Below are 25,992 nucleotides of genomic sequence, written 5' to 3' on the forward strand. Positions count from 1 at the left end.
CGGTCGTCAGCATTCTACAAAGAATATTCAAATTTCCTTTCATGACTATCAATTTTTTAACTGTGTACACCTTGGAGATAACTATCGCATTTTTTATGTTGTAAATAGAAACCTAAATATACCGACAGCTCAGAGGACGGCACTTCGTGAAGTGGTGAGTTCATAAATCAGGTGATATCACTTATCAACGTCACCAGATTGTCCTTCCCTGGTCCTGGTCCAAATTGACGACAAGAAAATGTCAGCCAATAATGGGTAAATTTTGTATACTTTCTTACTTTTTGCATTAGTTTAGAACTTGTACAACATGTTTTCAAAGACGTACAAAAGGTAAAGTGAAAGTAGATGCCGCTCGTATGTGGATGTCCAAATTGGTCAAACGAGGTCATGGGAGGTCGTCATTGCAGTAAATGGTATTTTGCTATTTCTGGAAGGGAACATAAGTTAATTTTTACACTTAATCTTGATCGCTTGATTATTTTTAGATTACCCAAACTGATCCCATGTTTGGACATAAATGACCCTCAGTTTGATGGAGTGGTGGTTGTTACAGACACTGTCCAAAAGCTAGTGGACAATAAGCTTGATAAAGTTGCTGCTGCAGTACAGGAATACGCAAAAGTAAGTTCATCAACAGTAATAACTCCCAATCTTGATACTCCATAATTAACTTAGATTAGTGATAAATCCAAATTAAATGCATTGCATATACATGTAATAGACATAGAAAATTGTTAATTTGTTGATTGCAAATGTTTGTCATATTTTCAGGTGGACTCTGCTTTTAACAAAGATGTAGTTTTGATAAACACAGATGCTGTTCCATCAAAAAGATTAGTAAGTTTTATGAATAGTCAATTTCATTTGACTCATTTAAATGTCAACACATGATACAACCATGCATTGTCAATAACACAGAATGGAAATTAGAATGGAAATTAAGACTTGATAATTTTTGTCAGACATTTAAACTTCATTGAATTGCTATTTGCAGATCTTTGCCCCTACTGGGCCTTTGAACAGGGACTATGATGATGTGAGAAGATTTTATGATGCAGCTGAAAAAGGAATCAAGAGGTACATACAATCTTAGATTTGTAAAAAAAATAATCTGTTACAAGTTTAGACTTCTTTAAAACTTACAGAGAGAAAAATAGTAAGGTAGTAAAGTCAATATTATATAGTTGTTGACTGGGGTCGAGGGCAACAGTTGATCTGTCGGAACAGCTTGTCCCAAGGCCGTGGGCAAGAGTTTGCGAGTTGGTCCGACAGTTCAACTGTTGCCCGAGACATAGTCAACAACTGTTTTGTTATACCCCTACTAATTTATAACTCGTTCTCGCGGAATATGACGTCACCGGTCAACAGTCTTTTTAAAAGTCTATTTTAACAGTTCTAATCCAACAGTTCCAGTCCACCAGTCAGAAAGCTGAACCTTTTTTTGTATAGAGTTAAATAGTATCTGTTTTACAGGGTTATAACAAATATAAATGTTGCAAATGTCTGGAGCTTTGGCCTTGTTATTAACACATTGTTTTTCAGAGCCCTGCAAGCTGGATGTAAGAAACCCCTCCTTGTTCGTCCAGTAGACAACAGTTTCCCTAAGGCAGGGAGTGTCACCACACTAGGATGTCTGTCAGCCCTCTATGTGGTCTGTTGATGACTAGGTCTAATATTTTAAACACTACATGTTCATATACCTTAATGTCTTTTATAAAAATTAAAATCAAAGATGGAAAGGGAGCTTACATGTACCTCACCATACAAACTAACCAACAATGGATGAATGACGAATTAATTTGAGCTGAACTGCTTGACTCTCCTTGCTTTACTCAAACAGCACTGAAACTGATAAACGTATGATCTAAGAAATTCTGTTTGTCATGCTCTTATTCTGAATGAATCTCTAAATGATTAATGTCTCCACAGCCCTTGGAGATCCGTGAGGATGTTCCCTCCAGAGCCAGTAAAGCGGAGGCGGTGGGGATCTGGTGTAACTCGGAGGAGCGGGTTCAACAAGGGATTGTCCTGGCAAACGCTGTGGAAGCTGGAAGGTAGTATACCCTAATCAGAGTGATACATGTATATTCACAATTAGTAAAACAGTATTAGGGAAAGATTTGAAAATTTAGTAACTGTTAATAAAGTTCCACCTTATGACAAAGTCACTTTGTTGTCTTTCTGTCAGTCATATGCGTGTATGTCAGTCATATTAATGTCAATATGTCATTTACAGTAATCCACTAAGTACAAGTGACAGATATAAAGGTCATTCTATAACAAGGTATTTAGGCTTATCAATTTTTAATGTATTATAGAATTGTGACCAGAGATATTGGTGGATCTGACCCCGAGAGAATGGCGGCCCCTAATGTTGCCAAATACGTGGAGGAGGTGTTCAAGGGAACATGCATCAAGGTTATTATCAGACTATGAAATTATAACACATAATGTTACAAGAGAAAACATAAGTGGGACTAGAAACTAGAGTGATTTTACAATGTGTAAATTTCCTTTTAAAAAAATAAAACTGGCTCTGTTTGTTTTTGGAGAACATTTTTATCCAGAGTTTTTGATTTATGCACAGTCTATGGTTTACTGGACAGGTAGGTTGATTTATAAAAAATTAAATACATGTATTTGTTAAAACATTTACAATAAGGCTGATTAAACATTGCAGGTTTCTGTGAAGTCAGACCAGGACCAGTTGAACAAGGAGTACCCTCTGTATGGAGCTGTCAATAGGGCAGCCAGTCGTATGTACAAAACTTCTAAATATTAAAATACAGTAAAACGTACATGTAACGAATAGCCAGGGACGGAAGATTTTACTTTGTTATAAGCGTTATTCGTAATATCAGTCAAGTTTAGGACATGTAATAAAGTCTTGGGGAATGAAAAGCACCAATATATTTTAAGCATGTTCGCTATTACCATGTTTTACTATATATGCATTTAGAGTAAAGTGGTCAGAAATTGTATTATATTTTAAAATAATTCTAGGTGTTATAAAAACTGTTTTAAAGTGTCTAACAATGATTTCTTTCTCAGAGGTTAGCAGGCACCAAGGCAGGGTGATTTTTCTGGAATACACAGGAGAAGGAAACACTGAGAAGACTCTGTTCTTAGTCGGCAAGGTACTTATGTATCATATATACATGTAGCTCATGTTGACGATGATAAGACTTTGCAGCTTGATCAAACAATTGATGATAGTTTTAGCAGTTATTATGAAAATAGTTGAATCTTGTCAAAAAAATGATTTAAGTTTGGAGTTTTTGCCGAATATCTCATAAATTAAATCTAAGTGACCAGTGATAACTCTTATTTTCATGAGTTGAATAAACTCTTATTTTTCTGTGCTAACAGGGTGTGACCTATGACACTGGTGGAGCTGACATCAAGGCCGGTGGGGTGATGGCGGGGATGCACAGGGACAAGTGTGGGGCAGCAGCTGTGGCAGGATTCTTCAAGGTGACCAATAATTTGCTTCTATTGACAGTGTTATGAAGACTTGATGATCAATAAATTACCCATCAGATCCACATGTACCTTAAAATTTTTAAAGATATGAAATTTTTTTACTTAAGCTTTTATATAGAAAAAAATGTACATGTAAGTTAATACTTTCCTAAACAATGTATCTATATGCAGAGTTCTTTGTCTCAGGGAAATTTTAAATACACCAGTAGTGCAAAAATAGCCATCAGGACAATCCAGCTCTTTTTAAAATGATATTGATGCAACTAAATTATAAAAATAATGGTAATTAATGCATTGAACTGAACTTTTCTATAGATTTTGAGTGAAATGAAACCAAAAGGTCTGAAGGTTGTTGGAGCCATGGCAATGGTCAGAAACAGTGTAGGATCAAGTGAGTGCAGTAAAACATCTTAGATGACCTAAACCTTAAATTTCTCAACATACATACATGTAATGCTCTATTTTGATTAAGTATTAGTTTTGTCAAAATGTAATGATAACTACTTGAATTACTTTGTCCCATTCAGACTGCTATGTGGCTGATGAGATCATCACTTCACGCGCTGGGGTCAGAGTTCGGGTCGGGAACACTGACGCTGAGGGACGAATGGCAATGGCCGATGTTCTCTGTCATCTTAAAGAGCAGGTACATTTATTTGATGTTTTTATTTGTCTTTTGATGCAGTAACTTTATTTTTTGATTTTCCATTTTAACTTGTGCAAAAACAACGAATTTAATATCATTGGTTTTGGTACATGTTTAATTTTGTAGGCATTGAGTGCTGTCAACCCTCAGCTGTTTACCATTGCCACTCTAACTGGTCACGTGATCAGAGCCTATGGAGAAAATTACTCGGTATGCAGACTGTTGAAACAGTGAAACCACCACCACCCCTTTACAACTCTCCTCTGCCAGCAAAAATGGGATTGAAAACTATAGAGAAATATATAGGAAAAAAACACCTAAAATTAGTTAGCCTGTACAATAACCCGTAATTTGTGAATTCAAAAACTTGATCAAGATTATAATACATGCAATAGAAATGGAAGATTTGTTTTGCAAGTGCTGCTTTCATTTATATATGTTTCTAGGCTATTCTTGACAATGGACCAGCTAGAAACATGAACAATGCCCAAGAGATTCAGGCAGCAGGGGATGAGTGGGCAGATCCATTCGAGATCTCCACCCTCAGGAGAGATGTAAGTCTTCAGCCTTTTATGGAAGACAAAACAAAATCCAATTAATTCTGGACAGAAAAGCATAATTATTTCTATATGAATTTTCTCATGATTAAAAAAATTAACAAATGACCTTATTAGTTAAAAAAAAAATTAAACAAAATCTTATTTCATTTCAAATTTGTAATTCATTCTTGTTGGGAAGCTGATTCATTCTGTTTCAGGTTTAATGTTTTTTTAATTCACATTGACCAATATGCAAAATATGCAAGAGACCTGCAAGAATATCTTTTGTTGCAAGCCTCTTATCCTTTTGGCACAGAGTTTTTTTTCTAACATAGGACTACGACTTCCACCGTGGCAAGTCGGAGTATGAGGATGTCCTGCAATGTAACAACTCCCCCTCCTCCGCCACGGCCCGTGGTCACCAGACACCCGCCGCATTCCTGATAGAGGCCTCAGGGCTTGAGAAGGTAAAGTTTTTTTTTTATATAAAGCCTTTTATCTTTGTATAAGAGAAAGTTGTATCAATTTTGTATTGATAGATGGGTATAAAGGTTTTTAAGACTTTTGAGGTTTAAAGTTTTGTCTTATACATGTCTTTATACATACATGTATATATACGTATATGTGTATTTACAAACAGGTTTTTCAGAGAAAGTTCTCACATTTTCTTTCAGTGAAAATAAAAACCTTTTAAACTATTAAATGATAATTAAAAAAAACATAACTTAAGTTAGAAGTATTGATTCTAGTTTAGAATTATCAGTGTTTTGTTAATGTTATTATCAAGTGCAGGATTGAATTTGTATGACCTGCCAACATATATGTGATATTAAGTTATTCTTACCCAGCCGGACCCAAAGTATTAATTGTAATAAACAGACAGCTATCAAATTCAGTCCTTTACTAAGATTAATGCAAGATTACTAACTCAAGTTCTATACATTTGAACTCGTTGGCAATACTAGCGCGCTGATTCTGATACTTGATATTTATAACTCAGCACGGGAAGGATTCGGACAAACCTTTGCCTTATTCCCATCTGGACATTGCTGGCTCCTCTGGACCATTCCCTGGTGTCCCCACCGGGGCCCCAATTGTTGCCATGGCAGCGCGATTTGTGTTTCCACGATGCTAAAGTCAGTACGCATGGTTAAGTGTGTTGGGATCAAGCAAACGAACTAATATTTCAGCTCAAGGAACTCAAGATCAAATCTACATGCTGATTTAACAATGTAAGCAGTTAAAAATAATAATTGATTATATAGTCATTTGATGAATTGGTGAAGGATTGTCATAACATTTGATTGGTATTGTCCCAGAACTTTACATGTTTGATTTATTGCTTAATATTTACATTTTATTCATTGACCAATGCAGAGCTTTTGCAATACTTTGATGTATAAATGTGCGTGTTGATTTTCTTATTATTAATAAACACACTTTATACAATTTTGCGTGGGGGTTTTTTGTGTTTTGTTTTGGGTTTTTATAAAATTTTGTCACATGTGTTGGGTTGTTATTCATCTAAAGTTCTTACGATCTATAATTGTTGGTTAACATGATTTTGGAATTTTTTGAGATAATGATCGATTGTTTCTTTTTAAACAATAAAATGCTTTCTTTGGTGATTCATTCGGGATATGAAGGTAGCGATATTGCAGAAAAAATATGTGAATTTTTTTTGCAATGATCGCTTCTTTCATAACCCGCATGAATCATCAAAGAAAGCATTTTATTGTTAATATTAACATCTCTTTTAACTAATTAATAAATTGAAAATTTATAAAATGAAAAGTTAGTAAAATTCACTATATTACTGTTAATGTACAAAAGTACGTTAGCTAAAAGAAACAGCCAAATCGTCTCCTCGGAGACTAAGTCTGACATCATCATGATTATTTCGTGCAGTCCGTGATATTTCTTACGTCGCTGTAGGCTTCGACCAATCGATAAACAGGGCGTGTCAATTTCCAGCCGCTGTAGATTTTAACCAATTGATAAACAGGGCGTGTAGATTTCAGTCTGGCTATTTCTATAGAGCTATGAATTTATTGTAAGTTTCCGTAAAAAATGGAGGAAATAATACTTGGTAGATGTAAATATATAATTGTGGTAGTAATACATGTATCTGTATTTTTCATGACAAAGCATAATTAATACTTTCACTTTTTTATTTTAAAGTTCACATTATAAGATTTGTTCCACTTTGCATATATATATATACATGTAGTCAAGTTAATGTGTGGTTAATATTTTAAAAGTGTACTCTCTTCACAATAAATTTATTTAACTAGATAAATATTTGTATTTCATAGATATTGGCACATTGAAACATGGTATACGTCATGTATATGAAAAAATATTAATAATGACTATGACAATGATATAAAATATTAAAATACATGTACATGTGTATAATAGATATAAAATATATATTAAAAAAACGTTATAAGTTTATAATAACACAAACTACTTGCACACATAACTAATTTAAATCAAAACACATCCAAGTAAATAAGTTCGGTTTTTCATAAATTAAATAATACAATCAAAATATATATTATGTTCAAATCAAATGATTTTTCGTTATCATTGATACATGGGCGGATTCAGAATATTTTAAGGATACTTCCGAATGATAACTGTGTTTGCTGTAATTTACTGTGAATTTCAAAAATTTGAATTTTTCCAGGAGAAGTGCACAGACCCACCCCCAAACCCATCATCTAGATCCGCGCATGATATACATGTACAGTATATGGGCCTACCTTGACACAAACGTTATACATTCTTGATACAAAAGTAAAAAAAAACCAGTGGGTTATTATGTAAAATAAGAATAACATTTAAATCTAAATATACATTTAAATCAAAATTATAATACACACAACAGTGAACTTGGATAACTTTTTAAAGTTTAAACGCTTCTAATTTGATTACCACATGATTTCCAATACACCTTTAACAATAAAATTTACACGATTTTAAATTTCTGACACCTTCAAGCTTGTTTAAGAAAAAATGAAATTTTTGACAATCTTCATTATAATCCGAAGTGATCGGTTGATGTTTTCAAAATTAAATACAGATTGATGAAACGGAATTGGTCATAGAATTTAGTTAAATATCCATTACTTAGTACATGTATAGGATTCGCACCTATTCGGAATCCTTAGCTACATATATATATATATTCGGAGAAGTCTGGCGCGAATACTGCTTATATATGTACGTCAGATGATAATTATACAGAAGTTGCAAATATAAACTTCATAAACTTTATATTGATAAAAGATGTGCCTTGGATTCACATTACATCAATTATTTATAAGATCTCTGACCAGAAGAGTACATTGTACGTCGTTATAATTACTGAACACTTTACGAAATTAAACTGTTCATCATCGCAATGTTGCTTTAATACAGGCATGAACAATTCATATTGCTGAACACCATTTTGTTATTTAACTATTATAAACATTGTTTTTGTACTTTCTCACTATTGTTTAAAACCTTACTGTTATTGAACATTCTAAAAACTGTTATTGAACATTTAAGCGTTGTGGAACACATTTCCGATGTTGAACACATTCCCGCTGTTGAACATTTCACTGTTGTTGAACGCCTTGTTGTTTGTTGAACACATCACCGTTGTTGAACATTTCACTGTTGTTGAACGCCTTGTTATTTTTTGAACACATCACCGTTGTTGACTGTTGTTGAACTTTCTGCTGCAGTATATCATTATACGGCAGTTGGTGTACACACCCTGCACGCCGCTTTGCAGTATTTCAGCATGTAGGACGCGTTCGATTGACAGTGTCCGAAGCGGGACCAGTCCCGACAGTATTTATCAGCGTCCTGACAGTTAGGGTCTCCTGTCCCTAGGAAAACCAAACAACACTTACTTGGTACTCTGAATAAATAACTATAGAGACGTGTGTAGGCATAGGCAAACCCGTAGTAAAAAAATACAGACAAGATGCTGCCTAGAAAGATTCCCCCACAGCAACTGATCATGATGCTGATGTCTCTTTTGCTAAAACTTTTGGCTGGATATAGTACTGTAGATTCCTAATTAAACGCGAAAAAATAATATCCGTGAAAAATCGCGAGGAGCACATCTCGCGAATTTTAAAATGCCGCTTTTTTTTTTGGACATACATCAGTATACAATGTATATGTAATCTACATATGAAACTATGATAAAACATTTGCAGTTCGCGGTTTTATGTTCTCGCGATTTGATGAAAAACAGTTGAATCACAACCGAATTAAGTACTCGCGTAAAATAAGGAATCTACAGAATGTATCAATTTATTTGTTATATCTGCTTAACGCGTACGCGTAGTACTTACTTCCGGTCGTTGCTTCGTCTCTCTGTATCGGGCATAACCCACATGTCTCTTTACAGTTCTTTGACATCCACAATCTGTGCACTCTACAGAACTTCCATTTTGTTTCTAATCTCTGACATTTCTCATCTGGGTATTTGTTCCCACAGGTGCTTCTTGTCACTGCAATTTCTAAAGACACGAGAAATACATCTACCTTTAGCGATAAAAATTTCGCTTTTTATACTAATGGTTTATAGTTGTGTATGCGAAACTTTAGGGAAGCCCCTAAATGAATGTTGGGGGTGAATATCGGGGAGGGGGGGGGGGGGTGTTCCTGACCCCGAGCACCTGCGCTCGTAAAAGAGCCTTTAATTGTAGAGTATGCTGTTCCATATTTTTGACTGTTGTTTCGCCTGATAGATTGGTGAAGAACCCTCTGTATATATAATAATTTTAAAATTCATTTTATACGTTTTTCACTTATCATAATCTCACTATTCATTGTCTAAAAATTTGATGCCAATTGAAGCTTATAGTTGACCGGCAAATCTTTAGTATTACTCTTTGGTATAATGATAGTTTAAAATGTTCCTTCAGTAAATAATAGTGTATGACTAAAAATATCATGTTAAAAAGTTTAAGGCGGGTCTGATGGTAAACGTTTTGACCAACCAGCCTCCTTATATAAAGTCATAATAAATTACTTAAAAATATCGACCATTTAATTCAAAAATTGTGATACATTTAGAGTATTGGTATAATGTTGCAGCAGTGTCTAGATTATTTGGTTATAGAACATCCAACTTCTATTAACGCATGTTGAGGAAAAGAATCGAATCACTGAGTTTAAAAATAGCTAACCGTATTTAATTCCTTTCTTGCTACTCTTGATTAATACATGCAGTGTGGTAAATAATTACCTTTGGCTTTTGTCATTATTTTTTCATCAATATATTGACCAGATCCAGCATCACTTATTGCATAGAATCGGAAGGAATATGCAGACTTTGGTTTTAGACCGGAGTACTTCACTTCTATAACTCTAGGTCCGCCATCTGTTAATTCTTAAGCGATAAAAAAAGGAAATTACATGCCTGCAGAGAAAAGAATAATATAACTCAATCACAATCTCTTATTTATAATTTTTATAAACAACCTTATGTTTATCATATTCAACTTGATTTATCATAAAAATATAGTTGCAGTTCTTGGCGGCAGTCATAATTAAGCCTTTACTGTAGAAGGTTAATTAAATAGAGATATTGTGAAATTACGTATTCTTAAGTTGGAACCCACCTATTCTGCGGAACTATGAAAAATCTCATTCTAGCCACCACAGAATATTGGAGAATTGCAAGATACATTGGTTAACCGGTATATCATAATAAGATTTTAAAGCTAATAAAATTTCAACTACTGAATAACTGATTAATTTTTTGAAAGGTACATGTAATTCTCGTTTCTTACCTATTGGATAGTTTTTATATTTCAGTTCCCTCTGGAATGGTTTGACAACAAGAAGTTTGAGTGTAGATCCATCATCTCTCCGGAATGACACTTGGAATCTGACCAAGTCTGGTGTGATTTCTATTACCGAAATAACAGGTGCCTTTGGTAAGAGTCTGACTATAATACGAAACATGAAATGCATTAGGGATTTTTTTTGGACATACATACAAGTACATCATCTCCTAGTATGACTCTTTGTCCAAATATTGTTCCTTTTGTTGATGAGAGAACATTTTACAGTTTGACCGCTGTTTACTATCTACGGCCAAAGTGTGACTCCGGACCGTGGCCATCTTGGGCAGTGACGTCAGACGATGATAGATGCAAAAACAATTAAAGGTTTATCTTCACTGGAAGCATGGACTTCATCAACAGTATATTTCGATATACTATAATGCAGAAATGGGTGCAAAATTATATAGATAACTTTGAACCATGCTCCTGCAATCTAATTAAAATCAGACTTCTGCATTATCCTGCATATAAACTTGCATTTAGTGGTTTAACAAGTCTCATTTTTAATAGATTGATCTAACTAACCCGGTTTCCGTGTTGTAGGTGATATTGTAGTAGTTCGGGTCGGTGGAGTATATACAGTGGTTGTAGACGGTCGACTGGTGGTAGTGGTAGACTGCCATGGGATTGTAGTCGTTAGATTCTCGTCTCTGGTAGTGGTCGTATCTACAGTGGTAGGCGGTTCTGTGGTAGAAGAAGTAACATTATCCACAGAGGTAGATGGTTCTGAGCTTGTGGTTCTTTCTGTGGTGGTGGTGGTGGTGGTGGCAACAGTCCCATTATCCACAGTGGTAAATGGTTCTGAGGTTGTGGTTCTTTCTGTGGTGGTGGTGGTGGTGGTGGCAGCAGTCGTTCGTACGGTGGGTCTAGGAGTGGGAGTGGTATTTGGTATTCTGGAAGTTGTACCACTGCCGTCGGTACATTGTTGACACGACTTCTGGCAATTTCTCGCCATCCATCTCGGATTGACAGTACATTCTCCCCTCACTGCCCAGTCGTCACACTTCTTGTCGGGTTGCCTGTTTGAGCACCCAGCTATCGTAAAGGATAAGAAATGGAATATAAGAACAGTTTCTACATTTTACGATTAAATTTAACAAAAAAAGTATTGTATTTGATCCTTTATGCAGAAGGTGGAAGAAACTGTGTGTTAAAAGCCTACTTCCGGTGGAGTCGTTGCTACTGTCACAGACTCCACATGCCTTTTTACAGTTCTGTGACATCCATACTTTGTTGGCCACACAGTCTCCAAGCTCTTTCCAGCTTTTACACTTGTCATCGGGAAAAGCATTCACGCACTGGTCTCCAACCACTGATGCAAAAATACACAAAGGCTTTTGGATTAGAAAACAGAAAGCTTTCAATACTTAGTCTAGCTTTCACGCGAGAACATACATAGATCAAAGAGGTCGTTAAATTTTTTAGTTATAAAAACAACGAATTAAAAGTTTAATGTCAAGATGGTGCTATTAGTAGTCCAATAATATTCGTGCATGTTCGACATAACGGATAAAATCAGAATCTAAATATGTAACCTTTATCGGCGGCCATTGCGTCACTGCACACCCCACACGCCCGCGCACACTTGGATTTCATGTACCTAGGGTTTCTGTCGCACTCTCCTTGTTTGGCCCACACACTGCACGACCAATCCTTGTCCTGATTCCTACAGACTTATAAACAATGGTTTGCTGTGCTTTAGATTGGATTTTGAGTTTTTTATGATGTTATAATACATTTTTAAAAGCTTGATTGAAAAGCTCATTTTGTGATTAAAAGATGCTATACTGACTAAAGGTCTTGGATATAGTTATACAGATGTATATGATTGTACAATATAATTTAGAATTTAATTTATGATACAGTTTTGTTTAATGATCACATACATGAGAGGGTTGGTATATTCAAGATACAGGAAGAAAAAGGTTTGAGTGTACAATCAAGTCTTTTGCACAGCTGATTAAACCTACACTGAAATTGTGGAGCTTTGCCTTCTTCACAGTCTGACGACCCGTCCGGACAGACACACCGACAATTCTGGTCTACATAGCCGCCATCTCTACAGCGTATATTTCTACTGCAGTGTCTATCTGAAACCACCAATGCCAATGGTTAAAATACACGGAAAGCTTTTATTAATTTATTGTAATTTTTTTAACCAAATTGAATCAATTTTTGCAGACACGTAGCATCAAAATGGATGGGTCTAACAAATGAAGAGGAGCTAATTATATAGAGAATATTTTATATTTTCAAACAAATAGTGTAGAGATTAGACCCGGCAAGCCCCGTCTCTTGCTATACACGTGCATGTTCAGATATACACTTGGAAACTAGCTTCAGGTCTGTAGCTTCCGGTCTGAAAAAAAATTGGATGGAAAACCGGGGGTTTTTAGAGCGGATGCTCAAACCGGAAGCTGCTACTTGGAAACTTACTACAATGATACATATTGTTAACAGTGGCTATATCGGTGAAGGACAACTCCTTGGAATACACGCGTCCTATTTCCGGTTCCTGTGATCTGTACTGAGGCTGCGTCTCTATAGTTTTTGATCGCCCATCAACAGAAAATGCCTACGGCCAAGGAGAGAAAGGAAAACATATTCATTGTAAAACGAACTTTCCTTTTCAAAGTTGACATTATTGTGAAATGTAAGCATGTTTATCTTTATGATTTCTTACCGTGATTCCGTAATGCATGACAGAGGAAAACTCGTAAGAAATATTAAAGTTGTTAATTCGGTACTGTGGATACTTCTGAAACCATTGTCGTAGACTTGGATGTACATTTCCGTAATTGATTCGAATAAACTGATCCCGAATCGGCCGCTGGTGTTCGTGAACCAAACCAACAGCGTGCCCAATCTCATGAAGATAAAGCCCTTTCTGTTATACAAAAAAGTTTGCCAGTTTACCATCAAATGAAGAAAAAAATATCGAACTGGGTTTTGAAGCAATATTAGTTATAAGGTTAAAATTTAGTAGAATCGCACTTTTGTAAATCGCTATGGCTACCATTTTGTTGTCTTGTTTATTGATAAAGAGGAACAGACCTTTACCCTCAGTTGTTAATGATGCTTAATTCCTTTAAACCAAAGCCTTGGGCGATATTGCAAGCTTGAAAGGCTTGTGTCTGTTAACAATGCTTTTTTTTTTTTTTTTTACACAAGACGGGTTACTTTCATCTGCAGAATTCTGCATTGATTCGCTTAAAAATTACAGCATACAATTGTGCACATGGTGTTCTGTGCATAATTGCATTAACTATAATTGAATCGGTAACTAACTTAGCAGCTTACGTATCGGCAGCCATTTCTGTCTAGATTCAAAGGCTGTCCTCCACCGACCATGCCTAACTGGGAGTTACAGCTGAAATTAGAACGTTGTAAAATTACAGATGATTTTCATTTTGTTTTGCATTTAAAATGTTTCGTGTATACCATTTTTGCGCTCACCCAAAATTGTCTTGAAACATAACATAGTTATTCTCTCTCTGTCTTTTTCTAAATCGCAGACACGTATACTTTTCCCATTCACGCATGGCGACACGGATTAGATATTTCTCCGAGTTACCTATTACACAAAAAGGGGAAAAAAATAATTTCATGTCACAATCTAAAAACATTTGGAATATAGTTGAATTCAAATTCAGTACTCAGCCAATTAGAAACTTTCTTACTGTATGCGCCCCATTTGAATTCGTAAGGTATTTCACCACTTGGCCAACGCAGTACACCCGATCGCACTGCCTTCCGCTTTGTTCTTTGTCTGAAAAATTTGTCTTTCTATTTTGATTGGGATTTCTTTTCAATATTCAATTCATCAGTATCTGATATTTTTATATTGATTATTGTCATAATCTTGACCCATAATATCAACAAATATACAGGTGCATGTACATGTATATATTCAATAGATACCTCTCTTTACATACATGCAAGACTTTTACCACAGATTATTTTAATTTTTACGGACATGTCCAATTCGTAAAAAAAATGACGCGTAAAAATTCAAATCGCCCTATTTTAAGACAAATTCGTAAAAAATCACAGCAGTAAAAATTACCCGTTATACGGTAGTACATTTCTTTGTTAGGGTACAATGGAAAGAACTTTTGGTACTTGTAACATATAAAGTACATGTACCAATGTCCGTGAAAACTCTAGTATGAATGTTAAGCCATACCTTTCAGAAGAATAGAGAATCTTGTACTGGTCATAAGTGAGGTACATGTCTAATTCTGCCAGAATCTTGGAATCAGGAGTCACCAGTTGGTTGCTTATGTTAACATAACCTGCATTAATATATGCCACAAACTTTAATTAATCTTTACAAAATACACATTACTGTAAAAAGTTACATAATTGTATTACTGTACAGAATCAGGACTATACATTTTAGCAATAGCTAGGCAATGCACATCGTCGGAAACCCACGGCCAGTCTCGCATACGCTAAGTATGCGTATGCGTATGCGAGACTGGCCGTGGGTTTCCGACGATGAGCAATCATGCACTGAGTAATTTGTCTTCTTTTTATATTTTACAAGAAACTTGTCAACCATGCAGTTACTGTAGTGTATGAGCGGTCTATACTTTAAGTTTTACGTACGTGTAGGCCTACATGTATTTTATTCTTTTGAGGTTAATTTGAGTTGGTAGACAAATTCAATATCTAGCAAATGTTTGCTCTTTCGAGTGAGTTACTCTCTGGTCGTTACTTAAACAGTATAACTAGTATTTCTTTGTAAGTTCATGTTGTATTCGAAGGCACAACTTATTAAAACTTTTATTTTAAGAATAAAACGCCGTCTTAAGTAGACCCTATTACTAGATATGAAGGAGAGGAGCATTGCATAACACACATACATAACCTGAAAGTATGTACATCGTTACAATTTATTTACTGCAATTTGTACGGAATACCTGTTTTTCACTTTTTAAAAATCTTTGATGTACGTGGCCGATTGTATCTACTGAGCGCGCATAGGCACTGTGTCACAGATTGCCACTCGGGTAAATGAATGTCTATATGTACAATAGAAATAAAAATGGCACCGGTATTGTATCAAATAAATGATGTAAGAATTAACATGCGTACATGCGTATGCGTCTCTGTTTATACCATTGATGCATGTGAATACTAGATTAGAATAGCTGGCCTTTGCAACGAAAATAAAACAGCCAAAGACACTTTTTGGTGTTTTTGTTCTCAAACTTATATGACTGATATCTCAAGAAAAACTGTATTATGTAATTTCAAATCAAGCCTACAAATATTAATTAAAAGCATGACATTTGATCATACCAAACTCACTTTCGATGACCTTTCGTGCAAAATTCATGTCAAAAACACGCCGTTTCCTAAGGATTGCAAGTTGTTATATATTTTTGTAAGTTCATTAGGTGTTTTTAAATTACTATCTTGTTGCTCTGACACCATCAGCATTGGTGTGGAAAGTTATTTGTGAAATTTCTTCTCTTTTTAGGGTCTTTATCACCTTTGTTGTCAGCAATGGTAAACTAGTTTTTGTCTGAACCAGAATTTGTTGAGATTAAAATTTCAAACGCGGTCAAAAACAAAAATTGATGGACCAATCTTTAAATAACGTTACACAACCTTGGTACAGAATTCATTTAACCTTGATCGATAACGATTGCGAATCTGAGCACATTGGTAAAATTCCATTTCTATTATATACCAGAGCCTGTCATTTCATTCTAATCATTGCTGAGAAATGAAATTTCATGCAAGTTTGTTCTTACATGTAATTCGTCTTGGTTTGCAAGAATTGGCGGTTTCATGACGCGATGACAGCAAAACTTTGATCTTCTTTTCTGATGTTAATTGCGTTATCAATTCTTCCACGGTTTTTGTGCGGAAAATTTCTTTTGAAAAATCGTTTTTGTAAATGAGTTTGACATTTCACTCTCATCAAAAAGCATCCGTATGATTATATGTTCAAAGGTTTAAGTTTGGGGTACGACTCATGCAATTATCAGCTGGTGGAGACAGAGGTTCAAGGTTTTGGATAATTACTTATGAATCATTCTCTGTTACTGCATCAGTTAGCCATTTTGTAAGGGAACTCGTAACAATACATTGTATATGTCTATATATTTGCATTTATAGGTAGGTTCGCCAGCATTAAAAACAACCGCGACATTACCGATCAAATAATGGAATTTTTGACAGAATTTCTTGTATGTTTTATCACCATGTCGTTGTCTTTACAAGATGACTGACAAAACTGTATTCTTTAAATAATATCTCCATGAATTACATTTCTTTATATATCAAGTGTAAGATTAGATTTTAATATTTTATCATTATAAAACTTAAAATAACGTTCTGAAATCCATCAAGATGACATCATGCATGCATTACTCATACCTCGGAACTAACTACGTCATGATTACATCATACATAAACAAATTTGCCCTTCTACCTTCTATTCCTCCCATGGACCGGGCTATCAGTTGGTCTATGGTGGCTCCAACAGGGGGCCGCCGTCTGTCTCCCTGGGAAAACACATCACGCACAAAGCTCTACAAATAACGAACACCACTTTCAGAATCATAATCGAATACGTCCCGATAACATGATATATAACACAATAAGAATTAAGGAGAAATTCTGTATAATCTACCAGTATAATGACAACGGGGACGATACAAGTCTTCATCGCTGACGATTAGCGTGATGTCGGGCGGGAACTTCTCTTTTATAACGTGTGAGGTAGGTCTGCCTCGCTTCAGCGGCAGTCAAGCGGAACGTACACGGAGGATTCCTGATCAAATCCCCATCAACAGACCTTCCTGACCCACATGTGCGCTCCAATCCATGTTCTTACTCAAATACGATAAAAGTGCAGCGTTTTTTGTAATGTGTTTTTTTTTTGTGTGCATTTGAAGCAATGTTTGTTTCCGGTAATTACTTTGTTTACAGTGTTCGGTTTATTTACCAAACATCCCACTAGGTGTGTTGTGAACTCTGTGGCATTGATGAATAAAAGCCACGTACGACCGCAATGGAACTGTTATAGCTATCTTATCGTTCAGGATGACACAGAAGGTTTAGTTCAGGGGATGCCATGCTTGGTGTTTTTTTTTTTACTGGAAACTAGAAGCCAAATAATGGGTCAATTCAAATGACTCAGAGCGCTGAATCATTACCTATGAAGTGCATCGGTCTTCATTCTACGACAGTCTACTTGTTGTCTATATTTCAAACCTGATTTGTTCTTTGTGAATTATTCAAGCAAGTCAATGAAATAATTCATGTGTATTTCATTCAATCCACCTGCGACTCAAACTTCATATTAAGATATCTATATTTCCAAATTATTATAATACTGCTCTTTCGAATTCGAAATTCATAATGGAATTGCAAGCAACTATGTAGACCTTCAGTCCTGATCAAAGAAGTAAATGTAGAAAATCTGCGGACAGTATTTTTGATACCCTTATAAAAAATAGTAATTGCCTGCTTTGTCCTGTTATTAAATAGCAAATCTATCTAGAAAATTAATTCCCGACGAAAAATCGTAACAAGAATTGAAATAGTTTTAAAAACTGTTCCTAAGTATTAAAAAGACTTATTCAATAAACATTTGTACATTTTTGCTCGTATCATTGTTAACATCAGGCACACCTTATCGTTTTTAAGGGCGGGCCAAAAAAAGGGAAAACACAACCTCTCAGAGTCGTGAAACCCCGAATCCGGAAAGGGGGGGGGGGGTGTAGCGTACTTTACACATGTACATATAACTTCAAGTCACTGTTAATTTCCTTCATTTCACTTCTCTTCTTACATGCCCCCCCCCCTTTAAAAAATGTGGGCGGGCCAACTTCATGTTCATTCAATTTTTTATATGTTAATATCAGAAAACTAGTTGCTGCGAGAAAAAAAAGGGGGGGGGGGCTGCCTATACATAATCACGCACCAACACATTAAATAGTTACACATTACAGGCACGTAGCACCGTTTTTGAATGTGGGGGTTAGTTAGAGGTTAGGGGGCAGGCTCATCTTAAAAAACATTGACAAGCCAAAAGAAAACAACAAAAATCATGGAAAATCATGAAAAGCACTAATCCGTTTGTGGGGGGGGGGGGGGGGGAGGGGCAGGAGTACGCATATTATTTTCACTCAATTTCAGTTTTTACATGCTCCGAAAAAAGGTGGGGACAAACTCCTTGATAAATCGGATTTTTTTAATGTTAATTTAAGAACAAAATGTTTGCTGTGAGAAAAAGTGGGAGGGACAGGTCTCTCTGCCCCCCCCCCCCCCATGCCAAAAGCTTGCAATAATTGAGTAAACACACGAACAAGCGTCGCCTCAGAAGTTAAATCAGTCGGTAATTTATCAATTGAAAGACGTTTATCTGAAATCGTTTAAAAAAATCTAATTATTATAGCTTTTATTGCATCATAATTTTGATAATTAAAAGATGAATATAATGATAAGAATAATGTGATGGTTTGGGTATATTTGATAATGTGTATTCGTTTATTTATCAATATATGTAATCTGTATCTGTATATCTTTTTTTGTATATAAATTTACATGTAGATATCCATATACATGTACGTTAGGCGCGTCCGGGATTTAGCATTGTTATACATGTATAATATGTGCATTTGTTTTATCAGCAGCAATTATCAATATAATTAATTATCGATTAGACGTACTACGGGGAGTGTGACCTTAACCTCTTTCTACAATAATGTAAATTATCACATTCTTGGATTTATTTGATATTGTTTCATATCTTTTGCGTTTGTTTTTCATGATTGTTATTTACACAAAGTATAAAGTAACTGATGAGCCTCCCCCCCCCTTTAAATAAAAACATCATTTTTCCAATTTTTATGTCTAGAATGGTAATTTGATGCTTTATATGCTTGACCAAACTTTTAAAGTCAAGCTACAAACGAAATACAGAGCTTAAAAGTCTAGAATTTGTTATGTAGATAAGCTGAAGAACGAACACCCCCTCCTGGAAAACTCTAATTTCTTAAATTTACATAGTAAAATTACCAAAATTAATATATGGCTCAGACCCCCACCGACATCACCATCACCCCAACCTGGCAAACCTAAATATCCCTCGGACTCCTCTTTTCTCCCTTGAAAAAAAAATTCTGGATCCGCGCATAAAAACGTTCCCTGTAATTAGAGGGTACGTTTTCTCCAGGTTACGACTTCTTCGAATTTTCCTGATACATGTACCTCTTGGCATACCACCTAGCGTTAATTTAGTGCATGACTGTTCACTTGACTTTGCATCGGTGATCGTTTGTTTTAAAATTTGCATCGGTGTCTGTTGAATTTGAAAAAGAGGCTGTTGGTTTTGTTTTAAGCTGGTCTGTTCCGTAATATAGCTTGTTTTTAAAATAAAATTGTTTGTTTTGCATTTACGTCTTCTTCTTTTTTATTACCTTTTCCGTCGTCCATAGCTGGACATGGTTATTGAAAGGGTACAGCAAATTAATAGTTAAATACAGGTTCATTTATTTTGCCAAAAATCATTTAATTTTCTTTTCCTCTGTTAATACAATAATAATCAGACAAATGTTTAACAATTTAAAAGGGAATCCTTCAAACTTATCACTTACTAGAGAATATTTATTTTGCTGGTCTGACGACCTGAAGTCTTCAGTAATGATCACTAAATCCAGAATTATTTGTTTGTATGATTGTTAGATTCCACTTTTTAATAAAAAAAAAATTCACATGTTGTAATCTGATAATGTTTTATTGATACACTGTAATAAATGAAGTACAACACAATTCACTGGAGATTCCAAAAAAATAAATCTCGAGTTTGAGACGTCGTTTGAATGACAATAACACTTCAAAGTTTAAATAATCCATCTAGTCTTTCCTATTGTCATATACCACAGAACCTGAACCAGTGTGTAAAACCTTTTGTTTGTATTTTTTTTCTAATTATTATCACTTTTAGTTACTACAATTTATAATATTATAATGATAACTATTATAATACCTATTGCATTTTCTGGTCATATATTTCAAATATTATTTTCATTATGGCACTAAATATTGTATATATATATGACCTTGACCTTGTATGTCGGAGAGAATTTATATAGGCAATGCCTGCTATCCCATCCGTTTATGTGTTATATTGCATAATAAAATACTGTTTAAATAAATTAACTTTATTGGGCTGATCAAGGATTGAAGAACTTTTATCATTGACCTACATATTTTAATTGATGTATATATTTGATTTATGAAAACGTATCACGTACATTTTCATGGTTACTTTAAAAGAAGAAAAATTACCATGTTTAAAAATCACTAGGGCTTTAGCTTAAACAAAATCTGTTTTGTCAGTGTATGGCTGATACTGAGAAGTGGTTTGTATTTCAAATTATCTTTAATTTCAAAATCTTCATCTTTAGCCAGTTCTCCATTTGTCTTCTTTAACCAGTCAAGAAGATTTATCGATCCATTCACCGGTTCCATGTCTTTTAGTGTTTCTTCAAGAACACACCACACGTGACTTCCAAAGTTAGACATGGCTCCTGCAGAATAACCTAAATGAAAATAAAATTGGTAATCGTGAACAGAATGTTCATGTAAATATTAAAATAGATCAATGATTATGCATAACTTCATTTAACTATCAATGTGTAGTAGGAATATGGAATTCTGGTATATGTGCCTGCTCTGCTGAAATGACCTTTTGCTAGTTGAAATATAATATGTGATGTAGATCAATTATATAACACATTGACAAGCTTTTCATAATGGTATTGAAATGTGATGGAAGATTAAAATACATTAAGTAAACACACCCAATAAATGTATATAGCAGGCATGTTATATAATGTACCAATTCTTGAACCACATTTCAAAGGCCATATGTCAAGCTTAATTGCCTTTATTTGATGTGTAATTTATCGGTAATTAACTCCAACTTTATATGAAATACATTTTCAACATAAACTTAGCCAAATAGAACCATTTTAACAAGGCCTTGGACTTTCAATAGGACGAAGCTATCTATTTCTTGCGTCAAAACGAGTTAAAAATGATGCTGGTTTTAAGCGAAATATACACCGATTGCGTATTCTTGGCTCAAAAGCCAGAAAAATCTTGTTGATTTCAAAGAACCATCATAGCTGAGTGGCCTTCAGTGATATAGACATGCCTACGTCACATTGCTGTTTGACACAACTACCCAAAGTCCAAGCTCTTGTTAAAATAGTTCTAATAATAAATGTTGGCTTTGGATTTGGGAGCTAGGGCTAATAGCTAATAACATGCCATATTAATTTCCAGATGTTCATATCAAACTCTCTTGACAAATATAAAGATTTTATTATTATAAAAAATTGTAGATTACAAATGGTTTTTCCATATATAATAAATGAAAGAAAAAGTGAGCAAGCATATCCCAAGCTACCCCATTAGGCTATTCCCAGTTAAAGCTATGTTTCATGCCATGCGTGCATATAGGTTTAAACCTACTATAATTGCAGTGGTCCTGGCCAAGTTCGATTCCTATTTCAGACATATATGTTTTCATAGTAAAACATATATGTTCATTACTCCTTTCCTACTACGGTCCAAAAAAATGTTGGTTTTGGATTTGGGAGGTGCTAATAATATATGCCAAAATTAGATATTCAAATAAAATTCTCTTAACAGATATAAAGGTTAAAAAAATTTAGATTTTATTTGTTTCCATATACATGTATAATAATGAAAGAAAGAAAAAGTGAGCAAGCTCACATACCCCATGCTACCCCATTAATTAGGCTATTCACAAATAAAGCTATGTTTCATGTCATCCGCGCACATAGGTTTAAGAGAAATTACTGTTATAAAAAAAAGCAATAAACCAAATTTTTTTCCCCATTTGATTTTACTGTTTTTGCAATTAAAATACTGCAATTTATGGTAATAAGAAATGCTAATGGCACATGATGGGTTATACATGCATTGGATACTCAATGGGATAGTTTTTAAAACTGACAGGAAAGATCATTAAACAGCTAAACTACATGTAGCTGAAACACTCATGTATTTGTATTAATATAAATGAATAAAAATCACGTGTTTGAAAAATTTTCTGTTTTAATTTTATTGCTCTTCCTCGTAGGCTTGATATTTTGAAGGTGACATTAAACATAGAAATAACTTTGGACAACCTTACATGACAAAACTACACATAATGAATGGCAGGATATGTCTTAAACGCACAAAATAATTCAAAAAGGGCATTACTCCTAAAAATCATAGCATCAAAACATTAAGCAAATATCCACATCTATACTTTTGTCTTTAACAACAAAACTTTAAATTGAAAGTGCCAAAATTCCCAGAAAAATAATGGAAACGGAATTTCTTGGTGATGTGCATAACTACACCTTGTGTCCTAATTCCCTACAAAGTTACATGTATTGTATTTAGAAACTTAATGTAAGCAAAAAGATAGAGAACACAATGGAATGTCACAATGTATTATTTTGTGAAATATTTTTATATCATTAAATAAAGATAATGGAATTAATCGATGTATCTGTAAGATATATATACTTACCAAAAGGAGTGGAGAAGACAATGACACTGTTCTCTAAATATGGCGGGGAGTACGCTATGTTTGTACCTGGAGGATCTGGTGGGACTCGTAAATCTACAATCATATTTCATCATATATGTATGTAATTGTCTAATACTTGTGTATTTATTTATTTATGTACTAATAGATAAGCTATTAAGTACGTAATTGATCTATTCTAATTCGATCCACTTTTTGTACATTGTATTATTCTTTTGAAATCAATTTTATAATATTTGCAAGGGGAAAGGGCCGAAATACATAAAAAACAAAAAACATAAACAATCAATGACCTTGAACTTGCCCAAATGACCTCGGGGGAAAATCGTGACACATCCTCAGGTTATAAGCATTCTTTGTGTAAGATAAGAACTTCCGATGGTTCTTCATAAAAAAGATAAGGACCGGACACAAATTTTGCATTTTTCCTGCCATTGACCTTGCCAAGATGACCTTGGGTCAAGTTCATGACACACCCTCAGGTAATAAGCAATGTTTGTGTGAAGTAAGAACTTTCAATGATTCTCCATAAAAAGATATGGACCAGACATGATTTTTGTACTTTTCCTGTCTTTGACCTTGCCCATTTGACCCTAGGTCAAGCAATGTTTGTGTGAAGCGAGAACTTTCAATATTTATCCTTATAAATGCACAGATGGACGAACGGACAGACAAGGCGATTTCTATATATCCCCCAGACTTTGTTTGCGGTGGGTACAATGAGACAAAATTGAATATTTTGATATACTCACTTATGCACCAGACATTATAATTTTTTTCTCATGATAAAAAAATATACCCACTATACCTAAAATGTGCATTATTAGTGCAATTTAAGGGTATATATTTTATCACTAGAAAAATATATAATGTCAGCTGTCTATGTTTATTCTGTGGAAAGCTTGTAGTTCAATTTTGAACAAGCATTTTTTTCTGTCAGTAGGCATGGTAAATGCATGCATATTTCATAAAAACAGAACGTCAGATAGATTTTTAATGTGAGCTGTAAGCAATGTTATCATAAAATGTTTCTATTTATCATTAATTTATAATATGTGAACACGCAGATCAAGTAATTTTAATTTTCTTTTAAATTTTATCAGTCAAATTGTATAAAATCAGCCTGTTCTTTCATTATTATTTGCATAACTAAAAAATAAAATGTAGGGGCTTATACTCTAAAAAGACTGTGAAAAAATTTAATATAAAATTGATTATTAAAACTTTTGCATTGTAACTGACACTTACCATTTAGTGGCAATGGTACACCCTCTCCGTTATCTCGTACAACACACACATCAAAGCCAATATCTACATCTGAATCTGTAAACAAACATTCCAATTACAATCTAAATTTCTAATATAAAGTGGTATTATCAGTTTATATTATCATTTAACTTGAAAATGACGGATAATATGTTCAATTTTGGGGAGAAAATCAACTTCTAAAAATTTCACCACAAACAGTATATATATTATTAAAAAAAACAATAGACCCTGCATTGATCACAACTCAGGACCTTTGGATCAGAAGGCCAAAGTTTTACTTATTACAATACAGAGTTAGACGACCATATATGGATCCAAACAGTTTCACAATGAGTTGAAATCGCCATCTTGTGACAAACTATCATAAAAAATAAAACTCACAAGGTGTCAACAACCCCATCTTCGCTAGCCAAGGATTTTCGGTCCACTTTGCTCCCCATAAATGGGGAGCAAAGTGGACCGAAATGAATTCAATTTCTACCTATGTTATACGATATAACATAACTTAAACAGTTTACGCTTTTTTATAAACCGCTTCGCGGTTTGTAAAGCGTAAACTACCCCAAGTTAAGTTATATCGTATAACATAGGTAGAAATTTAATTCATTCCTTAAATAAATGGAAGAGCCACTGTAACAGCCATAAGCGTAACTTTTATTTTTGCTTGTGACGTTGTATTTTACAGCGTTCAACGTTTGTGACGTCATAATAAAACTCGTCATTTTAACCTTTCAGTACCATGTGTGTGTTACAGCGCTATAACTGCAGTTACTGTAGCTTTTCACACACTTTTCATGCAAAACATTTTGGAATGTAAATTTATCTTAATAATTTTGATAATTTGCTTTGAACTGGAGAAAAGGAGTCCTTCTCTGTCTGTACATGTAAATAAACCACTCGTAAATGAAGCTAAGATTTGAGATACTAGTAGTCCCTAAAAATGTCTACACAATAGATGTTCATCATACTTTGTGTGCGATTACAATAAAGTAAATGTAATATATTAAAGTTTCTGATGTAGTTTAGCATCCCAACCTAAACACTCCCCAGTCAACCTTCTTTTTTTACGAGAACTTCGTCTTTAACTTTTATGATATGTGTAATACTGTAAATTCCTTATTTTACACGAGTTCTTAATTCCGCGATTCCGCTATTTTGTTTCAAATCGCGAGAATATAAAAAACGAAATCACTAATTTTTTGTTATGATTTCCTATAGTTCAAAACTGTCTGCTTCTCGCGATTTTACGCGGACAATAACTCCTCGTGGTTAACTAGGAATCTACAGTAGCCGTGCACTTACCAATTCCTGGAGCATCTTTACATGTAACATCGTTCTGAACACTCACCTTGATTAGCTGCATGAAATCGGTTCCTACATGCCTATAAAAAATAATTTTAACGTTTATTCATTTTGATATATCCTCCATCAATGAAATATGAATATGTTAATTGCATGCATGAAATGAATATAATAATCCATGGATTTATTATACCCGCACTTTCTAAAGAAAGTTCGGGTATATTGTTGTTACCCTGTTCCGTCCGTCCGTCCGTCCGTCTGTCCGTCCGTCCGTCCGTCCGTCCGTCCGTCTGT

At 34.5% G+C, this 25,992-nt stretch overlaps 3 protein-coding genes across 5 annotated transcripts; 1 reads left to right on the top strand and 2 right to left on the bottom strand.

The window, feature by feature from the left end:
- Positions 1–88: 88 nt before the first annotated feature.
- LOC105330108 (putative aminopeptidase W07G4.4) lies at positions 89–6,122 on the top strand. Its single transcript, XM_011431691.4, has 16 exons — positions 89–255; positions 486–621; positions 772–837; positions 995–1,077; positions 1,543–1,651; positions 1,930–2,054; positions 2,319–2,418; positions 2,681–2,756; positions 3,052–3,137; positions 3,370–3,474; positions 3,799–3,874; positions 4,011–4,129; positions 4,256–4,339; positions 4,576–4,683; positions 5,004–5,135; positions 5,669–6,122. Exons 1-16 carry the CDS (start codon positions 239–241, stop codon positions 5,801–5,803), a joined length of 1,557 nt encoding a protein of 518 aa, XP_011429993.3. The 5' UTR covers positions 89–238; the 3' UTR covers positions 5,804–6,122.
- A 699-nt stretch (positions 6,123–6,821) lies between these two features.
- On the bottom strand, positions 6,822–17,368 carry LOC105346031 (zinc metalloproteinase nas-14). Of its 2 annotated transcripts, XM_066068986.1 has the most exons (16): positions 17,179–17,363; positions 16,978–17,077; positions 14,716–14,824; positions 14,210–14,298; positions 13,986–14,103; positions 13,830–13,899; positions 13,213–13,416; positions 12,966–13,104; positions 12,500–12,619; positions 12,065–12,202; positions 11,692–11,841; positions 11,055–11,564; positions 10,473–10,631; positions 9,926–10,069; positions 9,027–9,194; positions 6,822–8,552 (listed from the first exon to the last, which is right to left on the bottom strand). In XM_066068986.1, the coding sequence occupies exons 1-16, from the start codon at positions 17,212–17,214 to the stop codon at positions 8,413–8,415; spliced, it is 2,394 nt and encodes a 797-aa protein (XP_065925058.1). In that variant the 5' UTR covers positions 17,215–17,363; the 3' UTR covers positions 6,822–8,412. The 2 variants fall into 2 exon arrangements, with proteins under 2 accessions (XP_065925058.1, XP_065925059.1); XM_066068987.1 differs by lacking the exons at positions 6,822–8,552; positions 9,027–9,194 and having other exon boundaries at positions 9,984–10,099; positions 17,179–17,368.
- A 2,902-nt stretch (positions 17,369–20,270) lies between these two features.
- Positions 20,271–25,778, bottom strand: LOC105346032 (uncharacterized; the record flags this gene model as incomplete). Of its 2 annotated transcripts, XR_010708508.1 has the most annotated exon segments (5): positions 20,956–21,097; positions 22,035–22,165; positions 23,110–23,202; positions 24,376–24,450; positions 25,745–25,778. XR_010708508.1 is itself a non-coding variant. In XM_066068992.1 (4 exon segments), coding segments are annotated over 4 exon segments (441 nt in total), but the record flags the coding sequence as incomplete, so codon positions are not given.
- Positions 25,779–25,992: the final 214 nt, after the last annotated feature.

This window comes from Magallana gigas, chromosome 8 (genome assembly GCF_963853765.1).
Source record: "Magallana gigas chromosome 8, xbMagGiga1.1, whole genome shotgun sequence".
In the NCBI taxonomy this organism is placed as follows: Eukaryota; Metazoa; Mollusca; class Bivalvia; order Ostreida; family Ostreidae; genus Magallana; species Magallana gigas.

Excerpts from the sequence above, each read along its gene's own strand:
- LOC105330108 (XM_011431691.4), top strand. Across the intron at positions 838-994 it reads CTGTTCCATCAAAAAGATTA|ATCTTTGCCCCTACTGGGCC; the intron begins GTAAGTTTTATG and ends TGCTATTTGCAG. Across the intron at positions 3,475-3,798 it reads CTGTGGCAGGATTCTTCAAG|ATTTTGAGTGAAATGAAACC; the intron begins GTGACCAATAAT and ends ACTTTTCTATAG.
- LOC105346031 (XM_066068986.1), bottom strand. The coding sequence starts at position 17,214 with ATGAAGACTTGTATCGTCCCCGTTGTCATTATACTG. Across the intron at positions 10,632-11,054 it reads ACCTACAACACGGAAACCGG|TCAGACTCTTACCAAAGGCA; the intron begins GTTAGTTAGATC and ends TTCGTATTATAG. Across the intron at positions 10,070-10,472 it reads ATATAAAAACTATCCAATAG|AATTAACAGATGGCGGACCT; the intron begins GTAAGAAACGAG and ends TTATCGCTTAAG.